Source organism: Antechinus flavipes, chromosome 4 (genome assembly GCF_016432865.1).
Source record: "Antechinus flavipes isolate AdamAnt ecotype Samford, QLD, Australia chromosome 4, AdamAnt_v2, whole genome shotgun sequence".
Classification (NCBI taxonomy): domain Eukaryota; kingdom Metazoa; phylum Chordata; class Mammalia; order Dasyuromorphia; family Dasyuridae; genus Antechinus; species Antechinus flavipes.
The window spans coordinates 27,587,521-27,602,572 of record NC_067401.1 but is presented as its reverse complement, the minus strand read 5'-3'; the positions used below and the strand labels follow the sequence as shown (position 1 = coordinate 27,602,572).

The 15,052-nt window shown below is 44.7% G+C and overlaps 1 protein-coding gene across 1 annotated transcript in view; it reads left to right on the top strand.

Moving 5' to 3' along the window:
- The window catches only part of VPS53 (VPS53 subunit of GARP complex), a 134,835-nt gene that overhangs the window by 107,747 nt on the left and 12,036 nt on the right, over positions 1–15,052 (top strand). Inside the window, exons 15-18 of the mRNA XM_051992209.1 lie at positions 736–883; positions 3,824–3,906; positions 4,830–4,908; positions 12,654–12,802. Coding sequence (XP_051848169.1) covers positions 736–883; positions 3,824–3,906; positions 4,830–4,908; positions 12,654–12,802 — 459 coding nt within the window. The remainder of the gene's footprint in view (positions 1–735; positions 884–3,823; positions 3,907–4,829; positions 4,909–12,653; positions 12,803–15,052) is intronic.

Below are 15,052 nucleotides of genomic sequence, written 5' to 3'. Positions count from 1 at the left end.
TTTGGATTTTCGAGGAGGCAGGGCTATGTCTAACCCATCTCCTATCTCCAACAGATCTGTCAGATGCTTTGCATTAAGCAGTTATTCTGTAAACATTTATTGTTGACCTTCGATGCCAGTCATATGAGAACTGCATGTGTATTATTGAATCTATTGCTTTGTATATGATAAAGTAGAATGTAGGCTTTTGTAGCATAACAAGCTTGTAGTATTTCCTTTGGAGCCCCAGTACCAAGCACGGTACCTAGCATATATTGTAGGGTGTCAATAAATTCATGTTGAATTGAATTGTAGTAGTATTAGTATTTAAATTTCCAGGTGTTTCTCTTGTCTGAATTCTCTAGCTCAAAATGCAGAATTTCCATTCCAGTGCATAAGTGCCTGAAAACAATAAACCATCAACCATCTTGTATCCCTAAGGAGCTAGAATGTGTTCTTCCTACCAGGAAATGTCAAGCTAACTAGGCAACCCCTACAGGCTCTCTCATGATCAAATATATACTGAACAGCCCACTGATGACTTGACGTTTGTATTTCCTATAACTTGCCCAGAGAATTTAAGCAGATGAGGGTCAAGGTAAGGTCAGTAGCAAAAAGACTCATTTGATTTGGATGAGAGTCAAGTCCAGACCATTTCTTGCTTTGTCTTGTGAGCTGCCTTTTTTCCTGCTCAGGAAATATATTAAAAGTTTAGACTGACCACCTCCTCTTCCTCTTCCTCTTCCTCTTCCTCAGGACCACTAGCACGAGTGGAGGGCTGACCATCAGTAGCCTCCTCAAGGAGAAGGAGGGCTCAGAAGTGGCCAAGTTCACTCTAGAGGAGCTCTGTCTCATCTGCAGCATCCTGAGCACAGCTGAGTACTGCTTGGCCACCACCCAGCAGGTGAGCGAGCCAACGCCCTCTCATCTCATTCTCAGTAAGCCCTCAGAAAGGCAGTGAGTGCTGTATTAATGTAATGTATTAATTTACTTTGTTTTGACAAAAAAGACACTTTCCATAAATCTCTTAAGCAAACTTTGATACAAAGTTTGTTCCTTCAAAAAGATTCAAGCAAAAGGAAACTTCATTGTGACCCTCCTGTGTGCTCCTGCTTAAGTCATTCAGCTCCCTGGACTGCTCATTTTTAAACTGAGGGGTTTGGACGAAGTAGCCTCTGAGGACCTTCCCAACTCCAGATCTGTGAGCTGTTGGATCCTTCACCAATAACCTGATGGCTGTTGCTAGCATGTGGCTCAGTTGTAGCTTCTCAGTTGACCGTGAATGGGAAACTTATGCCTTTGACCTTGGATGGTTTTCATCTTGGATGCTCATGTTGACCATTCTACCTGACCCAAGTTTAGAGTCATAGGCCTGATAGCAGAAAAATACATGACGGACCCGGTGAGGAGGAGACATTCTGAACCTGAGCCCTGGAAACTTTTCTTTTTGACATTTGGATAACTTTGAATTGAGTTGGTTTCCTTTATAATCCTATATATTTTATTTTATGCATTAAAAAAAATCAAAAGGGATCCATAGGCCTGGGGAATCCAGGCCACAAAGATTTAATTAGATATAATTGAACCCTCCCATTTTGCAGAGGAAGAAAATAAAGTGGCAAAAGGTTAAATCACACAGAAGATGAGTAGGAGACATGAGAGGAGAGGTTCAGAGAATCATAATCACAAACCTTACCTGTCCACCTCACTGCTTCTCTTCTACAACTCCCACCTCTGAACATGAGCAGCTTTTTCCATAGCAGAAGCTGCCCCTGGAGGTTAATGACTGAGCAGGAAAGCCCAGTAGGTAGCTCAGGGCACCAGTGTGGAGGGCAAAGTGGGTCACTAGCATCCCTCCAAGGAGGGCAGTGATGTGCCTCTAATACCAGCATCATTATGGAAAGGGGCCGTGTTGATGGAAGGCCTTTAGCCAGGGTGAGTCCATGCCAGTGATTCCATTCTTAGGAGTGGTACCCGCCAAGGGAGCCCCTGGAGGGTTGGTCTGCCTCCTGAAATGGCCTTTGCATTCTCGCTCTGCCTAAACAAGCAGCTTGCCTTTGGGGTGATGACGTTCAGGAAGCTCGTTGAAGGAATGAGCCATCAAAAGTGGCAGCGTCTCAGGGTACTCGGGAGAGAGGCTGCAGAAGAGCCCTTTTTGGCTTGTAGTATTTCTGTTCTTGACATGAACCTCAGCGGGGCAGGCGGGGTGTTGGGGGGATGACTTGTAGAGGCTCGGTTTTTTCCTCCTGTTTGGGCTGAATCTTTACATTCGTCTGCATCGAAGGAAGACCGACATAAATTATTACGAGTCAGCGCAATTCCTAGTTCTTGTGTGCCAAAGGAAGAATATGTGAGGCCGAATAGAAAGTGTTCCCCAGAGACTTCATTCTTGGTGTTGACCCAGTGAAAAGCAGACATGGAGTCGCTGTTGGGGAGGAGGCAGTTAGCAGGAATGTTCAGGGAAAGGGGAGGGAGGGGGAGACTTGGTAGGATGAGCTGCCCGGTGACTGATCTATAAAGACATAGCTTTCGAGTTGAAAGCAGCAATCTCCAGCAGTGTCTGGGACTGCCCCCATGGCTCCACAGCTTTCTTGTTATAAGCAGCCTTTTTGGTTTTCCCAAAACCCTGGGTTCACAGCAGTGGCGGGGGAGGTGTGCCAATGCAGAAGTCCCTGAGTTGAGCAGTTAGGCCAATTAGCAGTGGAGAAGTGGGGTGTGCCAATGGCCACCTGCCATATTTTGTCCTCCCCTACTTGAAATGCCTGTGAGTCAGTGGGGAGGGAGGGAAGCCTTGTGGGAATTTCCAGCCATGTCCCTTTTCCTTCTGAAAACAGCTTTGGGTTGCAGAAGGGGGCCAAAGGGCATCTGTCCCTTAGGCCCTTGGGCAGAGGCAAGCAGAGGAAACCTTTGCATGAACGGAGGAGGAGAGCCAAGAAGGGAATCAGAAGAGAAAAAGAGAGGCAGGCCTGCCCAGTGGGACTGGATGGATTCATAGCAGTTGCTTCAAATGATCCCTTGTGGTCCCATTGCTGTACATCATCATCCACCCCAGAAATGAGAAGTGGTGCTGAGAGAAGGAATTTGGCTACACTTTCCTTCTCCCTGACCTTTTCCATAGGAAACCCTCATCCCTCCAAGCACAGTCATCATGGAGAATAGCAGGGCTCTGTTTCTCATCTCTGGTGACTCAAGCTAATTTTCTCCAGTTTATGCACTATTACAGAAGGTACAGCCCAAGAGAAGGTTCCAAGACGACAGCCAAGGTTGAGATAGTTTGATGGGTACAGAGGGCACATGGTGCCAAGTACAGGGCTTCCTCAACTCCCAGGCAGCTTTTGAGGTTCTTGGAGTTCTTATTCTAGAGGGCTTTGCTTCTGAGTTATTGGAAGAAAGTAGAAAAGCGGAACCTGTGGTGCTCTCTCACCTCCCACAGCTGATTGACAAATCTGATGATGATGATGTTGGAGGGAATTTTTTAAAGCTAGGTAGCCTTAAAATGGATTGCATATATGCTATAGGAGATAGAGTGATAGGCTTAGAGTTAGGAGGCCTAGTTTCAAATCTGGTCTCTGACATTTCACCCAGAATCCCTGCGTAAATGTACTTAATCTCTCTTTAGTTCTTGTGTGCCAAAGGACTTTTGTGCTTTAGATGTTAATTCCCTGGGTTTCTCCATTAAACTATGGATTAGTAGGCTTTCCCACACCTGGAGTTCTTCAGACTGATAGCATCACAGATTCTTTGCCTATTTGTATAAGTGAGCCTTTCTTTACATGATATGTTCTGTATAATCCCCTTTAATCATAATTTCATAATAATCATAATTTCCTTTGGTTCCTAACAGCTTGAAGAAAAACTCAAAGAAAAAGTTGATGGGAGCCTTATTGAAAGGATCAACCTGACAGGGGAGATGGACACATTCAGCACGTAGGTGCTTCCAGCCTTTCTCCCTTCTGTCACCCTGTCCCTTGTAGCCCGTGTCAGGCTGTTGGCCCGCTTTATCCTCAAGACCTGTGGCTGAAGATGGCCCTTGCTGCTGCAGGATTCTTCTCTTTGGGAGCAGATGGCAGTAGTGATAGATGTTGCAGTGTAGCAACCTGTGAATACCACCTTCAGGGTGGGCACCAGTCTGCTCTCTTCAATAGTAGTGAGGAGAAAACCCTCATTCTGCAGTGCCTCAACATGTGGCACAGATCTTCCTCAGCCACCCTATATCAAGCCACAGAGGGCTTCCCATAGCAAGTTTTAGCCAGCTTGACTTTTATATCTATTAGGAGAGACCTAATGCTTCCAACTCAGGGACAAGTATTGTTTTAATAAATTTATGGGACACTTTAAGAATTCACTCAGTCATGTCCTTCCTGGCATTCCCCTGCAGGGAAATCACCAAATGTGATCAGCTCTTATTCTATCCGTGTTCAGCGAGAGAGGCCAGGGATCAGATTTCACTTAAGAAATTTATTGAAGAAAGCTCAAAATCCCCTTTAGCCATGGGGACATTTTTCAGTTTCCTGTTTCTCTGGCTTCTGTATGCAGCACAAACCCAAGTATTGGGGAAACTGTAGAACAGATTTTTGTGGAAGACCAAAAAGGATTTGGGGATGGGGATCAGGAAGAGTCCCCATGGGAATTCCATGTCTAGACCACATGGACAGATGACAGGATGTATAAACAGGAATAAGTCAGCCATCAAGAATGCCAGAAATATTGTTGTCATCTCCCTCTTGAAATTCATATTGAACCCATCAGACATCATAGCATGGAAGCTACAGGGACCCCAGTTGTCTAGAGAAAATGATTTTTAGCATTCTAGACTCATGACTGACAAATAGAATGTGTTTGCCTTACAGGGTCATCTCCAACAGTATTCAGCTGCTGGTTCAGGATCTCGATGCTGCCTGTGACCCTGCTCTTACTGCCATGAGCAAGGTAGGTTTTCAAGAAACGGATCCCCACTCAACTTCTCGGCGACCAAAAGGTTGCCATGGCCCTTCTCTGAGAGCTGCTGGCTCCCCATGTGCCAGAGGTGTCGGCCTGAGGAGCAAAAAGAAGGTCCCTGTTTGTGCCTGCCATGTCATAGCGTACCTTACTTCATACTAGCCAGGAGACAGAGGGCTCAGGGCCCTAGAAAACTAAATGCGATTTTAACCCCGTGAGACAGTAACAGATACTGCTTCCTGAATAGAGAGTGATTGAAAGAATGAAATCAGTTTCTTGTCCTTTTAAAGTAAGAAATGGAACAAATGTCTGTGTGTGCGTTCAGCAAACAGATGGTATTTAATGGGTGTCTAAGAGAAGAGCTTTCTTTTCTGTTGCTTTCAGGTACGCCAAGTGTTTTCCTCACCACTCTGTAAGATAAATGGTCCTTAGAAGAGTCTCTCAGCAGATAAGCCAATCCTTGCTGGCTTTACCCCTTTCATTCTTACCCCCAAGAGCTTTTCCCTCTGAACTCGCTTCTGGCTCCTGGTGTATTTTTTAGGAGACAGCCAGAGGATAAAACAGTCTTGAGTCATGGAGTCTTTGGAATAATTTTTGTCCATAATTCTGGGTGTTTCCACCATAAGGGGGTTGTGTGTGTGTATGTGTGTGTGTCTACGCACACAGTGTCATCTTTATATCCATAGAGCTCAAAACATAGTTTCCCATCTAAATATACACTCATCACATAGATGAGTTGAGCTGTGAAAAGCATGAGGTTTTTTTTAGAGCACCACCAGCATGGAATGGCCCCTTGGAACCTTCTAAGCTCCTTTGGGAACTCAAACGAAAGGAGCAGGTTGGACCAGCACCCAGTACTCACATAGGAATATTGTGAGGGGAGTGCCCATGCCAGGACATTATATAAGCAAAAAGTTAGCAGAGTTGTAAATATTTAGTGAAAATAGAATTAAAACTGCAACTCTCATTAGTTTCAACCCAAAGTGGAGGCTGTGAGGGAAGCGGGGAGAAAAGAGGAAGGGGCAGAGCCTTAATACACTGAGTGTCCTGAAGTCATGTTATCAGAATAGTGATTGTTTCCCCAATGTATGATCATCCTGAGAATTCCTACCAGAATTTGGCATTCTTTCACTTGAGCCTTGTTTTCCACATTCTGCTGTTTCACGTACAAGCGGGTACTTCTGTTTTGAGCAGATGAGTGGAAGCTGGTCCATTCTCCCGAAAAAATTTGAAACAGAGTTTAGGGTTCATTTTGTAGGCTCTGATTATCCCGTGGCTGCTGGTGAATGTTAGCTGTATCCTGACCGTGATGCGTTCCAGCTGCCATCTACCCCCAAACCTCTGCACACTTTAGGTTGGAATGCAGCTGGCGAAGGAATTTGTACATTTACCAGAGGAAGAGTGGACCCTGCCTGCCTCCCTCCCTCCTCGCCTGCTCTCCCCCAGTAAAATCACACTTGGAGGGCTTTAACACTCCAGGTGTTGCTTATAGGAACTGTCAGTTCATTAGGTGGTTTTTTTCCTCACACTTCTGGTCTCCCCATTCCCTCCTACCCCCCCCCCACCCAAACTTCGTAGTCAGAAAATATTAACAAAGACTGGATCTTCAGACCGAGTTGTTTATACCATAGAAAAACCACAGACTTGGGAAAGTAGCAGCTGGTAGGCCATTATGTTTTGTTCTTCTGCATCTTTAGAGGAAAATGAAATCCATGTGATGAAAATGACCAGATATAAACAAGCCAAGTGGTCATAAATTGACTAAACAAATTCTTTCTGTTCCTTGTCCTTAGGTTCTGTATTTTCATTCCATCAGTCTGTCAAATGTGGCTGCTTCTTGTAGGACTTTGGAAAGTTTCCAATTTGTGATATGGTTATTTATGGTGGCATGTTCCATTTGGCTTTGTTACGGTTGAGTAACTGGGGTCAAAATTGCTGTTCCTTATAAAATACAGTTTGAATCTGCTGAAGATGCAAGATACCATGTACTGGAAGCACTCGGGCTTATGTATTAAGGTTGGACACGGTGTATTTACTGTAAATTCAGAAACTTTATAGTCGAATCTTGGAGACACAGTGGACTTACCAGTGAAACAGTAAGCAGTAAAATAAATAAAATAAAATAAAAACACATGCACATATCCAGACAACTAAATAGTTGGGGTTCACTGTGTTAGAAAAGGATGGCAGACAGTTCTCTGTTAAGCAAGGAAAACTTTACAATGGGGAGAAATTAAGCCAATGCTTAATCAATAATTAATCAAAGGCATCTGATTGACCAGAGAGTAGAATTGGTGAATTCTAGGCATAGGGAATGGCTTGTTAGAAAAACCAACATACAATCAGAGTGTGAGTGAGTGTGTGTGTGTGTGTGTGTGTGTGTGTGTGTGTGTGTGTAGAGACAGACATGGGCAGAGAAATAGAGACTGAAAGACAGAGAGAGGAGGGAGGGAGGAAGGGAGAATGAAATAGAGTCACCAATACTTGGGAAAAACTGAAAAGATTGATCTGAATGGAATCAGTAGGCAGCACAAGGTGTGAATAAGGCTTCTTGGTGAGATGAAGCATAACAAGCTCGAAATGGAAAAGGGACCTCAAATGTGTCAGTTATGTCAGATGTCAGTCCTTTTATTCTTTCTTCATTGAGTCTAGAATCCCTCACAGCATCCCTCACAAACTTCATCTCCAGCTCCTCTTTCTCCCCTCGTACGCAAAAAAGAGGCCATCCATTAGGGGCCTCCTCTTATCTTTTCAGAACTCTGGACATCATGGTTTTCTCCTCTATCAAATTTCTAAAAAAAAGAGTGTCCCATCTTCTCTGTGTCCTTGATGCCATCTCCTCCAGCTGTTTGCCCTCAATCATTTCCAGCCCAATTTTAAAATCTTTCTACTGACACCTTTCTGCTATGTAAAAATACACCAAGGTCTCCCTCAACTCAAAAGAAAATGGACTTTTCTGCCTTCCCCTAGTCTCTCTCTCTCTCTCTCTCTCTCTCTCTCTCTCTCTCTCTCTCCTTTCCCAGCTAACTTTATGGATAAGTACACTTTTACTCATTCTCTCCATTCCTCATGAAGCCTGTCCTGATCCCCCAGTTCTTAGGGATTCCTTCCCATAAATTACCCTAGTCACACATCTGACCTACAGTTCTGAGTCCCCACAAGAGGACATCTGTTCCTCTAAACCTCACTCCACACACATACCCCCTCCTCCCCACTCCCATGTTCCATCTGTCCGGGTTTGCAGCTCCTGAATCATCTCAGGCCATTTCTTCTCCCTCCCCTCATACCCTCACCTCCAGCAGCTGCCAAGTCAAGCTCTCCCGTCATCGTACTAAATTCATTCAAGCCTGGATCACTTCTCTTCACTGGCCTCCTGGCTTTAAGAGTTAACTTGATCCTCTTGCTTAGGACTCCAAAGTCATCTTTCCATTGCTCCACTCACAGCTCAGGAATTTTCAATGACTCCCTATGGTCTCTAAAATAAATATATATCAATTAAAATTCTTCACATCACAAGCTTATACTTAGTCTCGAAGACATCAAGGAATGAGTGATGATCTTGGAAGATAAGACATTGTTAATAGATGATTCTGAATTTAATGTCTAATATGGGATTAAAATGAATAGAAGTTAGGACAAAGACTATATTGCGAGATTTACCCCTTCCTGCTCATGATGAAAGCATAGATCTCTCAGACCTAGTCTTTACCCATTAATTGAAATTCCTATGACAGATAAACAAAGGTGCCTTTATAAAGTTTCTAGAAGAAGCAGAAAGTTGCCTTTTGGCTTAAATGTCTCTTAGACCGACACAATCCTCATTTGCCTCAACCATCAGTGAGCCCATCAATCTCTAAAGGCTTCCTTGTTGGAGAAAATGTTTCAGTTCATTTTTATAATGATCATTTCTATGATAAAAGGCTTCTATTTGTTGACCACATTTCTTTTTTCAAAATTGCATTTTGTTGACGTCTTCTATTTTTATATTATCTACATTTCCTAATGTATTTTGAAGTCAAGGAATGTCTGTCCCTTCCTCCTCTTTATTCCCAGATCTATCCTTTATTATTAGGAATATAGAAGATGGAAGATGGAGGCAAGGAAATATCTAACAGAACCCACCAGGACATTAAAAAGGCTGACATTATAGTACTTTACACCTGTAATTACCGGCTCCTGTAAAGAAAGGGGGAGCTTGGAATCAAGTTTGATCATTTTAGTTCCACAGCATTAGGTTTCAGTTGTTTTCCTGGTTTGACTGAGTTGATTGTGCATCAGTTCTTAGGTGTCTTGTGACTCCTTGGAATTCCTCATTTTTTTTTATTTTAACAGCACAGTAATGTTCCATTACATTCATGCACCACATTTTGTTTAGCGTTTTCTAGTCAGTATATCAACAAGTATTGATTAAGCATGCCCTACCTGCCAGGCATTGAGAACTACAAAGGCAGGGACAAAGAACACTGTTCTCAGTGAATTTATATTCTAATGGGGAGGTGATGGATCCATAAATCAGTACATACACAGAGTAATACAGCATGAACCTGTAGGTGTCTGCCACTATCTCCTTAGAATACATGCATTGTAGAACCCTGGATATTTTAGTCAGTTTTTTGGTATAATTCCAAATTGCTTTCCAGAATGGTTGGGCCAGCTCACATCTCCACCAGTAGTGTAGTGTGGAACATTATTTTTAAAGCTACTGTTGCCTTTGGGTCTTTGCCTTCTGACATTATAAAGAATGATACTTCCTCATCTCCTCTCTCACTTCTCTCTTCTCTCATTCTGGACATTATTTTATTTCTCTTCTTAAACTTTTTTTCTTTTTTTCTCTCCCCTTCTCCCTCCTCAATCTCTCTTCCCCACACAGTCTTGGGTGACTCCTAGAGCCAAGCAGCTTGCCCGGGGAACACAGGAGCGGGCCTCGAGCCCAGTTTTCCCGCTCACATGACTGGCTCCTGTCCATGATGATGGGACATGAGTGCCTTCTGCCGTGGCACTTGGGGCTCCATCTCTAAAGGGAATCACTGCAGTTTTTAACTGGGTGCTTATGAGCTGGGGATTCTCTGTCTTTGCTGTGCTGGGGGCTGCTGCTAGTTGTGAATTGATGGATTACAAAGAAAGCCGCCCAGTCACCCCGGAAAGCGCCTTTGCATTTTTTGCCTTGTCCCTCCTCCATCCTCCAGGCAGTCTTTGGGTGTTTTTTTTTTTTTTTTTTAAATAAGGTGGGGAGGAGGGAAGAGCAAGATGAGATTACATGGAGACTTTGAGGGCATAAGGTTCTGGCCTCTCCCTGATGAGATCATTTAGCATCACCTAAAGGATTTTCTCATCATTTGGGTGGAGTCAATTCCCTAAAATCAGATTGAGGGAAAAGCCATGGTAATAAGATAAAAAAGTAATGAGGAAAACATTACACATAAGTAAGAACTGGAGGTGAGTTACAGCTTCTCCTCCAGGGCCTCATTAGGGAATGGAGCTGACCCTAGGTCCTGCCCAAGGGCAAGCCCTGGCAAGCCGGGCCTAGAAAGGTTTTGAGGACGTGATCAAGTTGGACCTTGTGTCCCAGCCCAGGGAATTATGGAGAGGCTGATGAGCAAGAGATTGGGCACCATGTGCTGCATTGTTTCCTTGTCTTGAGGCGTCAAGGGGCTCAGATTGGCACAGGCAGGACATTGGTACAGTGGCATCTTGGAAGTTCTGAAGTGTTAGAACATAAAGCGGGCATTAGTCTGGACAGATGTTTCTATGGAGCAGCCTGGGCCCTCTGCACCTGTGTGGAGGGCAGCTCTCTGTTGTGATTCTGGCCGTTAAGTGGCTGTGGGATCTGGACCAACTTACTATGGCTCGCTTTTTTCTTTGTCAATGATGAAGTTGGTTGAGTACATGATTCTTAAAATCTCTTCCTTCCCGTATCCAAGCTGTTCCCAAGACCTGGCAATTTCAGCCCATTGCCACATCTCCCAAATGTGTCCTTCTCTCCTCTGACACTGATAGCATTAGAATGCAGACCCTTATCACCTCACACTTGGATTACTGCAGTAGCCTGTGGGGAGGGGATGGGGAGTGGGGGGTGAGTTGGGGGAGAGAGACCTGCTTTCCTCAAGTCTTTTTCCACTGCAATCCATTTAGGCAATAGAGTGATTTTCCTGAAGCAAAGATACAGTCATCTTATCCCTCTACTTAATAAGCTCTGTCATCTCCAGGGTCAAATATGAAATGCTTTGTTTAACGTACAAAGCCTTTCATAATCTGACTCCTCTTCCTTCTCCTTACCCTTTGGCTATTTCATGGACCAGACTCTTCATCTTTGGGCTCCTGGCATTTTTTTTTTCTGCTTGCCCTCCATGCCCGGAGCCCTTTCTCATCTCTTCTGACTCTTGGCCTCTGGCTTCCTTCAAGTCACAACTAGAATCCCTCCTTTTACTGGGAGCCTTCGTTAATCCTTTTTAATTAGTGCCTTTGCTTTTGGCTATTTCCTTTTGCTCCTCAGTGGCTTGCTCTGTGTAGATTTGTCTGCATTGTGTTGCTCCTATTACAGAGTAAACTCCTTGAGGGCAGCTGCTATCATTTGCCTCTTTCTGAATCCTCAGTCCTTAGCAAGTGCCTGGTACATAGTTAGCTCTTGATAAAAATACCAATTGATTGATAGATTGGCTGGAGCTGTTAGTTGAGTTGGGCTTTGATGGATGAGTGGGATCTTCTTGTTTAACCCATCACAATGTGGTCACTCTCAGTAATCTGCGTATAATCCATCCTCCAGATTTTGATCCTAGGTTGGCTTCTCCCTGCTTCCTAGCAAGGCACCAGGCTTCCATCTTCCTGTTGTTCAACCCGTGTACGCTCAAGGGGTGCACATTATTTTCATATCCACTAAAGCGAAACATAGCTAAGGCTGGGTAGGAATCATAGAAAGTAATATTTTTCAGTTTTCTATTGCTTTGGATGACATGTATCATGAGTTTTGTCCAACCTTACACACATAATTGATAGCAGACTATTGATGGTTTGGATACTCAGAAATAATAACTCTCCCGGTTTTATTTTCTTTTGGAATAACCCTCAAGCTTTGGCTTTGACCACAGAAGACTGGAAAAACTATTTTGAGTAGAGAATTGTGCTTGGTATACGTTATGATTCTATTTGGTCTCTGTTGAGTGTACAAGATTTTTTGGATGATAGTTTACTATGTGGAGCATCTGCTGATAGTCCTTAGACTAGAAGAGAATATACTCAAAGATAGCACAATGGCACATATATACCACTATTCCACACAAAGGATCCATTCATAGATTTTTTTTCTCCATAATTTCAAGTTTTAGAAAATTCATATAATGAATTGACGTAGTCCGCATGAGAAGGGGTAGGGTAGCTGACAGATGGGATCCCCAGTTGGATCTGCTCTGAAAACAACACTTAAACTCCTTACATGTATATAGTTTTGTTGATGATGAAGATATTGTTCCAAGCATGAGTAACAGGATGAGAGCAGGCATGGGCTTTGTGCTTGGATGTCTGGGCTAAGAACAGCATGTGCTCTTAGGTCATGTCTTGCCAACCCCATACCCTACTCCACCCGGGCAAGCTGGGCAGGTTCCTTTAGTGACCCTGTAAAATTTCCATTGTTTCAGACTTCTCCTTCCCCTGCCCTGTCTCTATCTGTCTCTGAAAGCATAGCCCCCTGCCCTCTACCTGGTCGAGGATTCACAAAGCTTCCTCTGCATTCCCTTTTCCAGATGCAATGGCAAAATGTTGAGCACGTTGGTGACCAGAGTCCGTATGTCACCTCTGTGATTCTTCACATAAAGCAGAATGTCCCCATCATCCGTGATAACCTGGCCTCCACACGCAAGTACTTCACTCAGTTCTGCATCAAATTTGCAAAGTAAGTCTGGGATTTTTCCTTTTATCATTTTCTTTTTATCATTTTATGTTTTCTTAAGAAAAACTTAGAGCCTGTGGATAGATTTCAAGGAATCTGTGAACTTGGGTTGGAAAGAAGTGACCCTGTTATCTCCCCTGACACTGGTTTGGTTTACTTGAGTTTGTTGTTCTGTGTATTATATTTTTGCATTTAAAAATACTGGTCTTGCTCAGACACTGGACACCTACTAGCTGTGTGAGCTTGGGTAAATCACTAAACCCTGATTGCCCTTGCTCCTCCTCCTCAAAAATTCAAATTAGTAAATAAAAACACTGGTCTGAGAAGGGATTCCTGGTACTCAACTGCTGCCCAAAGCATCCAGGACACACACTCTCTCTCTCTCTCTCTCTCTCTCTCTTTCATTCTCTCTCTCTCTTTCAGAGTTAAGAATCTTTGTGCCTGCTCTCTATCTCCTATCTCTTTGGGGCTCTTAAAAATGCTGTTGCTAGACTGGATACATCCTTGTTTCCCAGGCAGTATGGCAGAGCGCAAAGCCCTGTCTCCAAAGCCCTAGAATAGTGGTTCAGTCTCTCATCCATCTAGCATTGCTCACAAGCACCTACTGTGTTCTGGACACCATGCTAAGAGCTGGGAATACAAAGAAAGGCAAGAACGGTCATCTCACCTCTGGGGCTTCTTGCCTGTGTGACCCAGGCAAGGCCTCCCATCTCCCTGCACCTGAGTCTCCTCACCTGTAAAATGAGGCAGTCTCTGAGGTCCCGTCCGACTCCTGGAGTCCTACGGCACGGATTGTGCCTGATAGAGACAGCCAGCTGCAGCACGCGGCTCAGAGCCGAGCCCAGCTGGGGGGACGTGCGCCACTTACGTGGGGGAGGGCAGCTGCAGGGGTGGCAGCCCAGGGAGAATGCCCCAGGACCAGCCCCTTGGTCTGCGGGAGCCTGTGCACGGCTCCTTCCAAGCATGACTCCGAACACAGGAATGTTGGCCCCTTGAAGTCAGAAGCCTGACTTCAGCCCAGGCTTCCAGGCTTCCCCTGAAGGTGTGCCAGTTCCAGTACATAAAACAGGCCCTCTTAACCTGGGCTTCCCCGGTGGGGGTGGACAAATTTCAGGGGGTTTGTGAACTTGGATAAGAAAAAAAAGTCGCATTGATTTTTACTGACCTCCATCTGAAATTTAGTTCATTCCAACTGAAATGTCTTCAGTGACGAGTGATGATAAAAAAAAATATTCTTTAGAGAAGGAGTCTGGTCCACAGGCGTCCCCAGACCACCAGAGGCCTGGGGCACAGGCAGGGAACTCGAAGTAGCCAAGTAGCGTCCAGGCTGCGACGGCGGAGCCAAGGGTGACCGCCAGCTCCGACTGACACGGCCGTGTCACACTGGGCTCCCCAGGAAGAGGCCGCAGCCACATCTCACCTGTGGATTTCCCTCCCAAACTTTCATCAGAGAAGGCTTTGAGGTTTTCCCCTGCTTTTCTCAACAATGAATCTTTAAGGAATAACAAGGGCTGGGTTTTACAGTCATCTTCAGTTTTAGTTTGTCAAGAAAAGGATATGGTGGGATCTCCAACGGGGCGTTAATGTTTGCACTGTGGCAAATGAAGTAAGAGCCAACATTCCCTCTTCTCTCTCTGGGTACTCATTAGTTTGCATTAAGAGCACCGCCTGATAAATCATATCCTGACGCTCCCCATAATCACTGTTAGAAATTCTGTCTCACTGAAAATTTATTATGCTTAAAACCTCCTACGGGGATTGTGCAGGGGCCTGCTTGCTTTAGTGAACATAAAGAGAGCTCAGAAATCCATTTTCTCAGCTGGCCCCAGCACGAGACCTGGGGAGCCGCATCCCATTAAATGGCCCATGAAGTCCACACTGAGTGGGTGGGTCACGAAGCTTCTACCTCTCAGGAAGGTCGAGTCTACAAGGAGAACTCCGAGGGGTGTGACCTCCTGCCCTTGCAAAGCAGGCTCCTGGCTGTCCTGTAATGGGGTCAGAAGACCAGGGCCTCCCCCTTTGTCTTGATGCGACCATCCCTCTTCCTTTTGGGTCAGAAGAGGAGAGCATGGTTTAAATCGGGGATGGCGCTCCTCGATCCCTGGCTGTCTCCTTCCTTCTTCTCTAGCAATAGTCAGACCTTTTGACCAGACTTCTGGAACAGGCATCTAGTGAAATCCTTTCTTTTAAAGAGACATAGAGAGGTTAGCAGACCTGCCGAATCCTCCAGGTAGCGAGCATCAATTAGAATTT